The sequence below is a fragment of the Harpia harpyja genome, chromosome 9 (genome assembly GCF_026419915.1).
Source record: "Harpia harpyja isolate bHarHar1 chromosome 9, bHarHar1 primary haplotype, whole genome shotgun sequence".
Classification (NCBI taxonomy): Eukaryota; Metazoa; Chordata; class Aves; order Accipitriformes; family Accipitridae; genus Harpia; species Harpia harpyja.
In genome coordinates, this window is record NC_068948.1 from 11,774,721 (window position 1) to 11,789,685 (window position 14,965).

Genomic DNA, 14,965 nt, shown 5'->3' on the forward strand with positions numbered 1-14,965 from the left:
GCCACCACCCCCAAAATTATAAAATTTTGTCAATAGCCAGAGAAGCTACCTTAGAGTGTCCAATTCTTGGTGGACACATTTTGACTATACTAGATTTTCTTAGTCTGAAGTGAAAGTCAATGGGGAGAGTAATGAGGCAATGTAATGCTTTACCTTTCTTGTCTTTTATAATAATTTAGTTCAAGCAGGCTTTGGGAAAATCACGCTTTTATTTCAAGATCCAAAAAAATCAATACAGCAGTATACATTTAGTGCTTGAGGGAAAATTTACTCAAAATTGTTTCATGATGAAAATGCCAAAGGCAGATGCTTTTGTTCAATCTGTTACTTTGAAGGGACCTTGTAATCTTAATTCCAAGTTAAAGACTTGTGGCTGTTGTATCAAACAAAGGCAGCACATCTATCTTTCAGTGATGAAATGCTAGGGATCTATGTATAGTAAATCAATGAAAAAAAACAGTATTAACACATTTTAATATCGGAAACTGTATAATTACTTTGGACAAACAGCTGATTCTACAATGTATGAAATACTTTTACTCATATACCTACAAACTCTATCTGTTGCTCTTTGCCTAGCCAGTGCTCTCCCATCCAAGTGAAGAAGGTCACAGAGCATCTCAGCCAGCAATGTCCTAGATTCCAAAAATTTGGGGGAATAATCAGCAGAAAAACAGATCCAGCTGAACTTAGAAAAGCTGCTGTGCTGATAAATCACCATTTCCTGTTATTTCTGGTTTTGTGATGGCACGTATCATATGGAAGCTTTCTATTTAGGAAAGCAGCTGAAACTTGTGAAATCTTATATCCAGGTAAGGATTTACTAAGGAGGGTCTATGCTGACCTTAGTCACTCAGCATTAGACCCTGTTCCCCATTTCATGTCATGACGCTAGCAGCTCAAGATTTCTTACTGTGGTTCTCAGTGTAGCTCTGTGATCCCTCATGCCAGCCCCAGGTGATCGGGTCTCTGATCAACTGCATTTTCCCAAAGCAGGAGAAAAGCTCAAGCACTGTGCAGCAGTCAGAGAGTAATTTAGCTCTTCTTTTGACACCAAACCTGGGCTGGAGGGCAGAAGGGAGGGGTGATGCTCCCCTTGCACATGCCGTCATCACAGCTGCAGCGCCTTTCCTTTTCCCCCAGTTCATATTTGGACTGCATCTGCCCCTGCTAACTTTGGATTTTCATCTATTGTACTGTAAAACTAGGGGAAAATATCTTGACTTGTGTTCACAACAGTTATGTAATTTTCATATAATATAAGGAATGTTTATTAACCTAACATTATTTCTTTTCAGCTGGGATAACAGAAGCTGTAAATGCACTCACTGACGGTGCTGAAATCTAAGATCCTGCCTGGACAGCAGTATAAACACTTAAAATATAGAGAGATGAACAGCAATAGAAAAGTACTGGTACCAATTTATCAATGCTGTTCTCTTGTCTAGGTGTAAAGTGACCAATTGTTACAGTAACTTTTCTGTTAATATTTCCAAAGTCTTTTCTGCCAGGTGAATGAATGTCTGTGTGAGAAAATTTGAGTTGTTTTAAATCTTTACAATAAGAATAAAAAGAGCTTCTTATGCAATTTAGTTACTTTTGGCTAACTAGTACATATAGCCTGAGGAGAGACAGAAGGTCCTACGAGGAGCAGGAGTACAAACTGCGTAGGAGCTGGGCAGAGATACACAGCTGAGTCTCAGAGGTGAGGTAAAGGAAATTTTCCTAGGGACCCTCAGGGGCTGTCTACAGCTGGATGTAATTCAGAAAGACATTGGCTGGATTCAGAGCAAGACTGCAGTTACTCCCCCTCCCCAATGCAAGGACACAACAGGCCAGGGAATGCTTGTGTTCAAGTGCTTTTTTATTTTGCTTTGTCTCATTCTGCAGATTTGAATTTTCCCTATTTAAACAGCATATTGTTCTACTCAGTGTTTGAGTAATGGTTACAGATTGAGAACCCTTACCATGCTTCTTGTGTGCTCACACGGCAGATTTAAACCAGATTTTTGACCAAGAATCCAGCTAGTGCAGAATCCCATCGTGTTGCAGTGTTGCATCTCTTGTACACCTAGGCTGCTACAGTGGGGATTTTGAAGATGCCAAAAGTGCAAAATCAGGCCTTCAACATCACAGAGGATGGTTTTGACCACAGAGAGAAGTTCTGCTGGGAGATAAGTGACAGTAACGGTCAGTCGAACCTTGTTTTAGAGGGAAAGGCTCTAAACTAGTCTCTCGGATGTTAAGGTCTACCCCTGCATTATCTCAGTTGCAGAGTAAAATGCAGTGCAGAAAGAATCAGAATTATCTATGTGTGCAATAAAGCTGGTCTTGCTCCCAGTCTGGCTGCCAGTATCATTCCTGTGGCTGGCATTTCAACTGGCTGCCAGTATAGCCACCTTGCAAATGAGTTTAATTTGTGCATAGTGCAGAATTTTCATTCTTTCAAATCCTGAGACAGGAGAATAGGATATTTTAGGTAACAAACAACATAAAATAAAATAAAACATGTTAGGTTTGGGTTTTTTTCCTAAGGAATGGAGTCTTATTTTCTGCTGAGATTTAATACAATGCAGGTAACTCTTCTAAATCTCAGTGATTGTTTTTGGAAGGCGGGTAAAATGACCAAGGGGAAGAGATGAGGAAATTAAAATAAACAGGACAAAGAGGCGCAGAAAACCCATTTTAGAGAGCAGATACTACAATGCAGGAGACCTTTTCTCTAAGGACGGCAAGTGTATGGGTAGGCAAAGAGGAACTGGGAAGGATGAATGCCCAAAGCCACTAATGACAGTATTTGGAAGAGTGCCTTGAAGGCTTTAGTCTTTTCTCTCTACTCCTGACAGGAGAAGAAAAGGCAAAGTGAGCTTCCCTGCCTCCTCCCGCTAATCCTGTTGGACTCTAAGCAGAAGAGAGCACTGCTAGGGGACTGAAAGCGGTAAAATATTTTGCTCCAGTTTACATTAAATAACTTGTTCAGTCTGCATGAACTGAAGGAAGTTCCTTGAAATTCAACAGCTTATCAATGATAATGTCTAAAATGGAGCTTTATCCATTAATCTGGAGCCAAAAATCAGTATTGTTCCTTGTCAAATGGGCAGTCTGTGAAAGAAGCTTCTGATTCTTTCATTATATATTTTGTAGTAAAGGTCTGAGACCCTTGGGCATAAAAACATAGAGCTAGAGGATGACTACTTGACTTTTCTAGTTTTCTTAATTTACACACTCCTCTCCAGACTTTCTGAAACCAGTCTTTCCCTCTGATTGCCCTGCAGCTTTCACATGCTACTTCAGAGCCAGCTGTGCATGAGTAGCTGCAGTTTTCTCCCAACTTCTAGTCAACAATTTGGCCAACCAAAAAAGGGGTTTAATCATGCACGTTTCTTAATAACAGTGCACTGATTTGTTATAACAAACATGAACTTCAAGCTCCAGGTACTTTATGATCCTTCTCCTGCCTCCTCTTCTCGCTGCCCTGCATTCCTCTCTCTTTCCCAAGCGTTTGTGGTGGAAGCAGACCCTCCAGGTACATTAGCCAAATATTTCACAGTCTCACAGTACTTTCTTTTGAGATCAGTGCCAGAACAACAGAGAAGTGGCATTGCTCAGCAGCAGCAGAGCAAGGACTCGTGCTTTCCTGCCAGGAAGGGCGGGCAGCGGTACCTGGGACGAGCTGCCAGCTCAGAGCAGTACTTATCACTGTTTTATTGAGGCACAGAGCAGTGAAACAACGTATTCAGGTCACAGAGCAGAGCTCCTCTCTCCCATTCTTTATCCTGTATTTCATGCTACTGGGTATTTTCTTTTGCTGCTGTATGGCAGTTACTGGCCACGTGAACCCTGGCCTATAAATTGTTGGTTTCTTCAGGTAGCTTATAATTTTGAGGCAAAAACAGGTCAACTCGAGTTCTGAAGAAATCTGTGTCAATAAGAGCGATATTCAGCAGACTGGGATGAGTCCAAGGACTGGTGTTGACTACAGCGGACCATGCCTCAAGGTTGTTGTTAAACACCTTCTCCATTTCAAAATGCAAGTGGAAAGCATCTCTTACAGGGATTATAGCAGCACGGCACGTTACATGTATTTTTTGAGCAACCATTCATTTAGGTTCTGTTGGAAAAGACAGCAATCCCTGTAAAAGGTTGTATTTCCATTATACAGCTTTTAGCTTCGAGGACTTCTTGTACAAGAAGCCCACACCTGAGGTGATGGTTACCAAACCACCTCTCCGGTTTCGGGCGCAGCTGCAGAGCGTTCCCAATGAACACCACCCCTGAGGTGACAAGGAGCCCAAGTCCCGGCCCTCGCCGGGGTCTTTCCTTTGCCAGATCTGTGTCTGAAAGCCTGAGGAGGGGACCCTGGAGGCCCGCTGTGGGCCGCGGGCCCGGCTCCCCTCACAGGGCCGGCCGCTCGCCCCGCCCCGCCATCGGCTCCCCGCGCTGAGGCGGGGCCGCCGCGCCCCTCCGCCAGGGCCCGGCTCGCGCGGCCCCGCCGTCACGTGACAGGCGAAGTCCGGCGAAGCAACATGGCCGCGGCGGCGGGGTAAGCGTCGCTCCTCGGTCGCGGTACCGCCGGCGCTCCACGATCCTCAGGAGCCCGCCGGGCCCTGCGTCGCGGCCCGCGGCGAAGCTGCGCGTCCTCCCGGCTCCTCCCCCCCCAGTCCCCCCTCCCTCCTCCGTGGGGTGCTACGCGGCGGCGGCTCGGTTCTGTGAGGTCTCGCTGAGGGGCCCGGGTGGGTCGGGGGTGCTGCAGGGCGGCGGTTGCCCCGAGCCGGCTGGGGAGGGCCGGGCCCGGCGGGTCGGCAGGCTGTTTCGCTGAAACGAAAGCAGTTTTTGCGTGGGGCGGCGAGGGAGCTGTGGAGGGCCCCACGGGTGCCCTGTCCGCCGGGTCGGCTTGGCAGTGCGTCCCCCCGAGCCGTGGGTTATCCTTTAAGTTGCGTTAGGGGTGGGAAATCATGCTTAAAGGTGGCTGTGGATTACTTAGCATAAGGTCTCTCCCATGTTTTATAGCTAAATTCAGCCATTTCTTCCAGTGCTTTAAGAAGGTGCCATTAAAAATGTATCAAAATGAGGGGGGAACTTTTCATAGTTGCCAAAAACTGGTCACGCTGGGACTTGGTTCTGACTCTTTCGTCTTTGGGCGGAGGTTGCTCCCCTGTGCGGTCCTCTCCTGCCCTTGGTTTCCCCCAGCGCTGACCAGGTGTTCCCTGTGCAGGGACGCTCCTGCCCGGCCCTGCGGAGAGTGCGGTTGGGCTGGGGTAGGTAGGTGGGACATGGAACGGGGCCAGGACTTCAAGTTGTTGACTTATTTACAAGGAGCACCAAGTCCGCCGTGAAGAAAACATCCAGTTTACGCCTTAAACAGCTGTAGCTGCTTTTATTGTTTCCGTTGTATCGCTTATTTGCTCGTGCTGCTGTTAGCATAGGCCTTTTAACGTATTTGATGTGGAAACAGCATTAAAAATTGGCTAGACTTCAAGCTGATGTTGATCACTGTTACTCAAAACAAACAAATAAATAAATAAGGCCCAGTCAACAAACAAATGATAACTTCTTGAAAAGTAGTTTCAGTGGTTTTTCATCTTCATTGAGATCTGGATCCTGTCTGTGTGACCTCAGTAGAACAAAAATGGCAGTCCATGAATTTTCTTCTGAAAAAACAGAAGTACAAAAGGTTAACTGAAAAATGGTGGGAAAACCAGAAATAAAATAGGATTTTTGGCTACCAGTGTGTTGGGGTGGTTGCATCAAAACAAATCCAAAATGTTAGATGGATCATGCAGTAACAAAATGTAAGCTCTCTGAAAATACAAAACTTCTGAAGTAGGCATTGAAAAATCAACAGTTCCAAGCAAAAGAAAAATGTCCTTTAAAGAAACAGATGTAGTGTAATGTTCCTAGCTACATTTCGCTTCCAGTATAATAAGAGAGCTCTTGTGTGGCCTTGGGCCTAAGTGATCATAAAAATTGTGTGTGACAGCCAGCAGGGAAGCTGTCAGCTACCGTGGGAGGCCCTTACCAGACTGAGCAGTGGCTGAATTCTGGTACCAGACTAGAGAAAATGAGTGAAGCTGAGCTTGACTTGTCCTGTCCTGGTCTTGCAAGTAGCCATTTCTGACACTGACTAATGCTTATTTGCAGAAGCCTGCATAGCTTCAAAGAGGTATGCACCACAAAGCAGTGCTTGCATTAAATACGCTTTGTTATCAAATGTATAACTCTGCATGAGAGTTTTGAGTTGAGTTTGCGGCTGGAGATGCCACCGTCCTTGCACTAGCAGAAGAAACACCTTGAAGGACTAGCCAATGTATTGTACTAATTAAATTCTGATATTTGTGTGTCTTGTGTGATATAAACTGTGTGGTGAGAGATCACAGACAAAAATTGAAAGCTTGTAATTCCCTCTCTAGAAAGAACTGTGTGGTAATATTGTTAGGTGGCAAATAACAGAGTTTTATGCTGATAACACTGTAATTGCATGTGTTTTTGCAGGGTTGATTCAAATGTGAGGCAGTTGCATGCATGTACCCACTCAACTTACTACAAGTGGCATAGCAATCTTATATTTGACAATGAAAAAGTGCTAAATAGTAGTCATGGCGTAGACAGTACTGCGTAGTAACAGGGGTGTGTAACAGTTGGGCTGGAAGGAATATGGAAAAAAGACCAGGCCAGACATAACCTACTTACCTGCCATGTATTTCTTAGTAACAGGGCAGTGGTCACAACAGAGCGATGGTTATACAGCCAGTCCTGTGGGTGAAGACTTTTCTTGTGATCTTGAGTATTGTGAGAGTTCTCTTCCTAAATCATTATTTGCACTAGAAAGCCGGGTGTACAGCCATACTCTTTTGTGTAAAACTTAAATTTCTCTGTCAGTGCTAGTCTGTGAAAAGAGCTTTCTGTGCAAGTTGTGGAAAGCTCGCACTGGGCTCATGCGTGCGGGGTGACCCAGTCTCTGCAGGCAGAGCAGCACCTGTGGGTGTCTTGCCATGTTGTTAGTCCACCCGTGAGGGTGCCATCAGTTTGGTGTCTGAGTGCTTGCTGGAGGAAATAGAGAACAAAGTCTGTGGAGGAAGCAAAATTCTCTAAGTTGAGTCCTCTCTGAAACCTAGCTGGTTTTCTCCGCAGAATTTCAGTTGTGAAAGTAGGTCTGTTGCCTGGCAAGCTTGTACTGTCCAAGGCATGAATTAACATATGAGTGCTCAGCAGAGAACCTGAGGAACAGAGCAATATTTGCAACAACACTCAGCCCAGCCCTCCTGCATCCTGCAACCCTTGCTGTGGGGTCCAGTATGCTCAGCTGCTGTGACTGTTACAGCAGCCTTAAAATAGAGACCAAGGTCATGCCTGTGAAAAAACTGTGCAAGTCCAAAACAACTGTACAGGGCCAAATTCTGCTGTTGATGAATATTGTGGCATCAAATTCAAGCAGGGAAAGTGGAATCTGTTACATATATATATGTAAGGAAGAACATAGTTTTGCCATGGGCTTAGATAAAATGTGCAGAAGAACCATCATTTTGCACCAGAATGAATTTCAGCTTGAGTGTTAAGATCCCAGTAAAAAACGCTCTTAAGTGGCTTAGTGAGACTACCAGTAGGAATTGCTGCCTGACGTCATTATTTCTCCTTGAGTCTCATTTTGGTTGTCAAAGGTTTTAAGTGCAATAAAAGCATTAATAGTAAACTTAATGGAGATGAAAATATGCCTTTGTAGTAGCTTCCTGTGAGCTCCAGGGTGCAGGCCTGGAGAAAGAGGGAGGTCAGAGTCTTTTTTTTTTTTTTTTTTTTTTTTTTTAAATCACAGCAAAAAACCCTCAAACTTGTGAAGAGGGTAAAATTACAATGAAGGTGACTTTTTTCCTTCCTTTGAAGCAAAACATAAGACAGGTTGTGCTACCACCTCTGCCTTTTTTTGGGTTTGTTCTTTTTTATCAGCAGATAAAAAGATCTGAGAGCAACCTATGGCATAAGGGTATCTGATGATGTTCTCTCTTCCCTTTTATGCTTGCAATAAGGTGAGCATATGATTTCCAGGCTCCTGCATGGAGTGACTCCAGGGGGTGATCTTGCTTGGATAACGGCGTTTTCAACCTCTTGTGCATTGCTGAGTTGCTGAGCCACAGCTTTGCACCTATATGAGCCTTGCTCGTATTTAGTTTAAGGTTCGCTATCTGATTTAAAACTTTCAGTAGCTTTTTGCTAGGATTGTATGAACTTGCTTCATTCTTCCTACAGGCACGAGTACCCCAAAACAAAAGCTTATGCTGTCCTTCCACACTATGCTGATGTGCTGCAATAAGTAGTCTGCAGCCCTTGTAGTGATCACCTGCCATGGTGCTGGGTTATCAGGTGTGTGTGGGAAGTAATAAAAATAAACAGATTTGGGTTTTGTGCACCATCAGCTCAACTCCTAGGCAGATAGTTTGAAAATTGGATTAGCAAGAGCAGTCTTTCACCTTCTAAAATTACTTATGCTGTTATATCAAGTAGTTATAAACAAGTAAAATAAAATATTTTATTAGCTCTTTTATGCTGTGTCTGCAGTAAGAAATTATAGTGTTTACATTTCTGATGCTGATAAAGTCTTTCAGGAGGTTACTTTATGCAGCTGTAAATCAAAGGTTACCTTTCAGATTGCCTATGACAACTATATAATAATTAAGATGCGGAGCTCTGCTTCTCTAAGGTTAAGTCCCTTGGTGGTTCATTTGTTGTCATCTTAATGTAGTAACAATTTAACTGCACCTTTCTGTCATCTGTTCTAGAAGCATATCTGATAGAAAATGACCAGCCACCCAGTCAGTCTTCAATAAGCTGAGAGAAGCTGAGGTGGAGGGACAAACTGGACTTAAATCATAGGATTTTATTGATAAAACAGTATTCATCTGTCATACTGAAGCTCCAAAGCACGGCTTTGCTATGTTAAACATTAAAAAAAAAAAGGGAATGCTCTTAGATTCTTCTCTCCTCACCTGATTTAAAAAAAAAAAAAAAAATCCTACAACAAGCTACTGTGCTTCTACTGGTAAAGCTCCAAAAAGTGCAGGTATGGGCCTATAACGAAAGTGAATGAATCAGCAATATATTCTTATAGTACTTTAAACACCTTAAATTGCTTAATAACCGGTTTATTTTAAGGGAGAGCGCTCTACTTTCAAACTGTACTCTCCCAGTTGCAGGTCTGTTGAGTACAATCTTTCAGAAACTTTCTGGGCTGCCTCAGCACATTTGTGCTGCCTTAGGGGCAAGTAGTGATGTATAGCAGGAGGTCACTGGTACCCGGGACATGCTCCTGTGGCCATGTGTGCGAGTTCAGTCACTTGCTGAAGCCGCTTGTATGCATGCAAGAATAAACATATGTACGTAGAAAAAAAATTTGCCGATACTGTGCGAGTATGGGAAATGCTGTTGTCCTGCATCTAATATCCGTCATCTTTTCTCTCCAGTCCCTCTTTCAGCTACTGAACATTTCCCAGAAGGACTGGCTGAAGTTTGCCAGACTTAATGTAACCTTCCACTTCTGTTTTCAGTAACCCAGAACTCATTTTCTTCTCTCCTGTTTTGCCTTTACTCAGCCAACCTAGGCTGTTGTCACTTTCTGCATCTACTTTTCGTGTTGCTTTACCTAAAGGAATGTAAAAGTGACCTGCTGTGGGCCATAGCTGCAGCCAGCCCTGTCTCCTGTTGCCATCTTTTTCCTTTGGTAGTTGTATGAGCAATGTTTGATCATCGCTTAAGAATGATCCATGTATACAGCATCTCTTTCCCTTGTGTGATTAGCATCTTGTTTGTAGAGTTGAACTAAACTTCCTTTTGTGTTCTAGACTAACAAACACCGTGCATCTGAATCACACTAACCACTGTCTTTGTCTTCCATTAATTGTCAATTAAAAAAAAAATGATCTTTTCTAGACCCTCATTTTGGCTGGGAAATGAGACCTTGAAAGTTCCTGTAGCGCTTTTTGCCTTGAATAGAAGACGACTGTGTGATCGCCTGAGACAGAATAAGGATGTCCAGAAGAATTCAGTTGTTCTGCTGCAGGGTGGAGAAGAAACCCAGAGATACTGTACTGATACTGGTATCGTGTTTCGCCAGGTAAGAGCTGAATCAAAACTTAAAATCAAATTAAGAAACTCTCTTCAACTGCATGAATTTTTTAATGACTTTTAATTATTTTCCCTTTATCTCTCATGTGCGCATTGCCTTGCTTCACTTAAATAAATTGGCTTCTTCATAACATTACCTCTTCGGCTTCGAGTTACTCTCTCTTTCAGCGCTTTAGTATGCAGGCTCATTATCTGGTTTAAAGGGCCTAAACCTGTTCAAGGCCCTACTGCCTACCAGTGTTTAATGTAATATTAAAGACAGCAATGGAATATTTCTTAGTTTTTTCAGTCTTGTCTGTGACCCAAAAAATAACCTTCCTTCTGTAGTGAAACATGTTACAGTGGACCTAAACTGAATTAATTCATAGAAAAGTGTATTTCAAGCTTTTGTAAATGGCATATTCCACAAAGCAGGATGTATCTTAGAATTTACAACATGCATCTTCTCAAATTAGACTCCTCCTTAAGTACCCGTGTGTTCTTCTGTCACAAATAGGACTTAATAACTTGTTAATGTCATGCTGAACGCATTCATAGTCTTTGGGGAAGTTGGCATAACAGAACTCTAATTATGCATACCCCATACTTTGCATGGCTGCTACAGTACTTTGTTTTGTGAATTTAATTGAGCTTTTGTATGTTATGAAGAAACAAATAGAATAAACTGTAATCTAGACAGCACATATCTTAATGTAGTTATTGGTCTGGTTTTGGAGGAGATGCACCTTTCAGGGGATCAGAACATATGTCTGTCCTTACCAAAATTCATCTCTGTATTGTTAGGTGTTTTGTTGTTTGGTTGCTTGTTCTTAAAATAACTCTTGGCTAAAGGCTGTTCCTAGTGCAGCTTCCTCTTCTCTGGGGGAGGCTGGGTCTTCACTTCAGCACTCTGCCATCACAACCCAATGAAGCTGCGCTCTGCTTTTGCCTTGTCTCATGTGACATGATTATTTCTTCCTGATACTATGTTCCCTAATTCTAGATTGGAAGAATCTATGTTATTGTGCGGTGTATGTTTATTGTGCTGAGTTGACCTGTTTATTTCTTATGGTAGCTTACTAATCTCTGATCCTTTCCAGTTGCCAACAGAGGGATTTGTATTATTGTAACCTAAAACTAATCAGTCTGAAAAGCTTTAGACCTGAACCACTTCCCCCTCTCCAAAAGTGAGAGAGATCTCTTTCAGATATGTGGAAGTAGGAATTAGTATGTACTGTAGTGTGTTTTTTAGAGCTGGTAGAAGTGAGGGTTTTCTTTTAAGAATATATTTTGTTTTAACCTAGGAATCTTACTTTCACTGGACTTTTGGAGTAACTGAAGCAGGCTGCTTTGGAGCAGTAGATGTTGATACTGGAAGATCCATGCTTTTTGTTCCACAACTCCCTGAAAGCTATGCAGTTTGGATGGGAAAGTAAGATGTCTTTTAACTGTGTTCCGATATATCTGAGTACTTCATATAACGTAACTGTCTGTAGAGCTGGAATGCTATCTCATTTTAATCAGATTGTACCAAATAATTTGGTGTGAATTGTAGTGATATGTACATACAATGATACAAAATGGGATCAATTGGTATCGATCATATGATATCAAATGATCCACCACCATTTGGTAGAGAATACCTTTAGAATTGGAATCCATGGATCTCATGGTATCCATGAAAGGAAGCTGAGCCATAGAGAAAAGTAAGTCTTGTGTTAAGACCGAACAAGTTAAATAGTAAAGCAGGCTTTTTCAAGTTGCTTTACCAGTTTGCAGCCACCTTAGCTAATGAAGCTTTTTGAATGGTGGAAGGTAATTTAGCCTCTTTGATACTTTTTTTTATATGAACTGACAGACTGGGGAATGCGATTTTTAATTCTGTTCCGTGAGTATGCCATAAACATATCTCTCTCTATCCACATTGGTAGTAAATATTGCTCAGTGCCACAGTAGTGGAGGAATTGATTTATTTATGTGTTCATTTCTTTTCTCAGTCTTAATTGTATTTATCACCTCTAACAAACTGTAAATTTTTTTGTTGTCTGCGTTGTCTCAGAACATTAGATTACTTCTAATTTAATATTTTGAGCTCAGGTTGCTTAGCTTCTAATTGAAGCTATCACTTATATTTTAATGCTAATTTTGGGAAAAGGAAAACAATTGGAACCAATCCCATATGCTGAACTGTGCCAGACCATATGGTAGGGCATGGCTGCTGTCTTCTTAGAGAGTTTATATGAGTATCACTGTCTTAGACCTGCCTGGGAACTGAAATTGTTTGTGATAGCATAAAAATGTGAATACTGCTGTCTGAAATATTTCAGCTGAGAGCTGCACCTGTCTGGGAGGGTGGGTTCTGTTTAACCCCCACGTGTACTCTCTAAAGTCTGTTCCCTAGTGGTGCTTGTTCCCATTTATAGACAAAGCTTTTTCCTCCTCCTAAGTTCTCTTCTGCTAGTTCAAATCAGCTGTTTCTTACCCATGCTGATTGTGCCTAATCTGAAATCTTGAAAAGGCTTAAAAATATTATTGAAATTCCACCGTCTCATTTTGCATTTTCAAATAAAATATTGTGGTGTTTATAAATGGTGGCCTTTATGATTTGTTTGTGCAGCACTTGTAATTCTGTGAATGAACCAATAACAAGTCTGGTTAAAAGTGGTTTATTGTTGCATCTTATTGCAGAGTATAACAAATTGTCTTTATCACAGCATCCTTGTTTTCTAAATTCTCCTCCTTACCCTTCCTGAATCCCTCGGTTTGAATCTTTGTTTTCTCTTCTGTCAGCTGTGGTCATGTACTTTTTCTGCTTGTCAGAAGGAGGATGGATGAATAACTCATTTGTGAGTCAGTAGCAGTTCTGCTTCATAAGTTGGTTGGCAGGGGGTACTGCACACAGCTAGGGATTGTGTTCCTTCCCAGAAGACTCAATTTTAAGTCAAAATTAGCACTGAAAGAAAAACACAAATAGGTTTGCCTTCTATCCGCTGCTGTTTATCTACTATAGTTTGCCTTGGAAGTGCTTGTTTTTGTGCATGTGGAAGGCACTATCTACCTGCTGAAGAAACATTCATTTAACATCAACGAAGCACAAATCAATTCAATGCCTTGTACAATATTTGTGAGGTTGGTGTTTAACAGAGGTCTACAGCTGGTCTTCTAGTTCATAGCACAGGGTGCACTTGCTTTGCCTGGTGTTTATATTGCTTTCTATTTGACAGATGTGGGAGTCTGCTATATGAGTTTAGGCAGAAATGCATATGTTCTCTTAAAATTAATGGAGAAGGCTCTTTACTACTATTTTGGTACTACTGTATTACTAAATGTATTTTGATGTATTGTTGTGCTTTCACTTCTGAAGGACGCATATTTGAGTTGTTTTTGAAATGTAGCTTAGGTAATGTGGCAGTCAGAAGGGTTAATCTTTTTGCCTTGAAGTAATGCAAAAGTGGGGTGGCTTGGCTTCTTTCATAATTGATTTTGGCCAAACTAAGACTGCAATGAAGTGTCTGAGAGCATTTGCTTGGAGATGAACAGACTATTAGTTTACAAATGAGACCATGAACACTGTAATTATTTTAGTCTCGCCAACTGCACTTGTTTTCATGAACAGTTTTGCATGCTGAGGTGCTGCCTGGGGACTCTGCAGAACAGGTGAACGCGGAGATGATGAACGCACCACCCTGGGCTGTGGTCTGCCAAGGACCCAGCACTACATAGTACCGGTGTTGAGGGTGACTACCACTTCTTTGGAAGTGTTGCTTATCTTGTAGGACTTCTTGCTGAATGTGTATGCTCTAAAGATCTGTAAATAGCTGTAAGGCTACCATTCAGAAGTCCTTCAAGCCAAAATAAACTCTGCACTTTTAAAAGGGAGGCGAGATTTATTTTAACTCATGGACTACGGATGTTCTCCAAAAAACCCACAACCTCTTAAGGTAGCAATCTCAGAATTCTTATGAGGGTAATTGTAGGACTGGTGGCCCTACTTTCCTGTTGGGAAGGGATTGCAACAACAGTCACTCTGTTTTTAAATTATGAGTGTGGGCATTTCTCTAAATGTTGGGCTAGCCCATTTCTTAGTTGTTGGCTGGGAAAATCTTTTCAACTAAGAGAACCACTTCGCCTATCTCTTGATCTGTACCTCTGTCCCCTGCCCCTCCAGTTGTTTGTAAGGCAGAAACAGACTCTCACAGGATGGCTTAGCGGGTAGGCTTTTGCGCTGCTGAAGTATTTTTCTATTCTTACTTTCGGAGGAAGAGTTTAAGAAATTAATCTGGTAATATAAGATTGAAAAGGCTTCAGAAGCATAACTGTGTTGTAAATGCCCCTCCTTCTCGGCATGGTCTTACCTAGTCAAGTTTGTGGTGCAAAGCTGTTAGCAATCGTTTCTATTCCTATGAAGCATTAAGTTGGTATGACTGCATGTCTTGCACAGAGACTTCAATTTCACTAATTAATGCTGCACCTGCCATTTACCTCCTTAATTATAAATGACAGAACTAGTCAGTGTGCTGATTAAAGATATTTTATAAAGTAAAACATACTGTACAGCAGCTGCTTTCTGTGGAGCGGATGCCAAAATAACTTAATTGCCTTGCCACGTAGAGAGTGTTTTTAGTGGAAAACAAAAATATTTAACGCTTTCGTGCTCTAACTTTAGAAATACATAGTAAATGGGACAGAACAATATTTATGTGCAATTTCCTGTGTTTTCTTTGAAGCCCTGCTGGCTGATTGGTAAGTATAACAACATTAATCTAGCTTTGCATCCACTGTGAGTAACGTTGTTCCATGAATTTGTTTGGAAGCTATCTGTATTTGCAAAGTTGAACCTTGGTGTGGTACTTTGGAGCTGTAATAAAGCACA

General features: G+C 42.0%; 1 protein-coding gene across 3 annotated transcripts in view; it reads left to right on the plus strand.

Moving 5' to 3' along the window:
- PEPD (peptidase D) overlaps positions 1-14,965 on the plus strand; it is a 176,274-nt gene that overhangs the window by 27,004 nt on the left and 134,305 nt on the right. Inside the window, exons 1-3 of one of the 3 annotated variants that reach the window (XM_052798250.1) lie at positions 4,461-4,543; positions 9,919-10,102; positions 11,397-11,524. In XM_052798250.1, coding sequence (XP_052654210.1) covers positions 4,527-4,543; positions 9,919-10,102; positions 11,397-11,524 — 329 coding nt within the window. In that variant the 5' untranslated portion in view covers positions 4,461-4,526. Of the gene's footprint in view, positions 1-4,454; positions 4,544-9,918; positions 10,103-11,396; positions 11,525-14,965 lie in introns of those variants that run through there. The other 2 variants (XM_052798251.1, XM_052798252.1) reach the window with 2 other exon arrangements.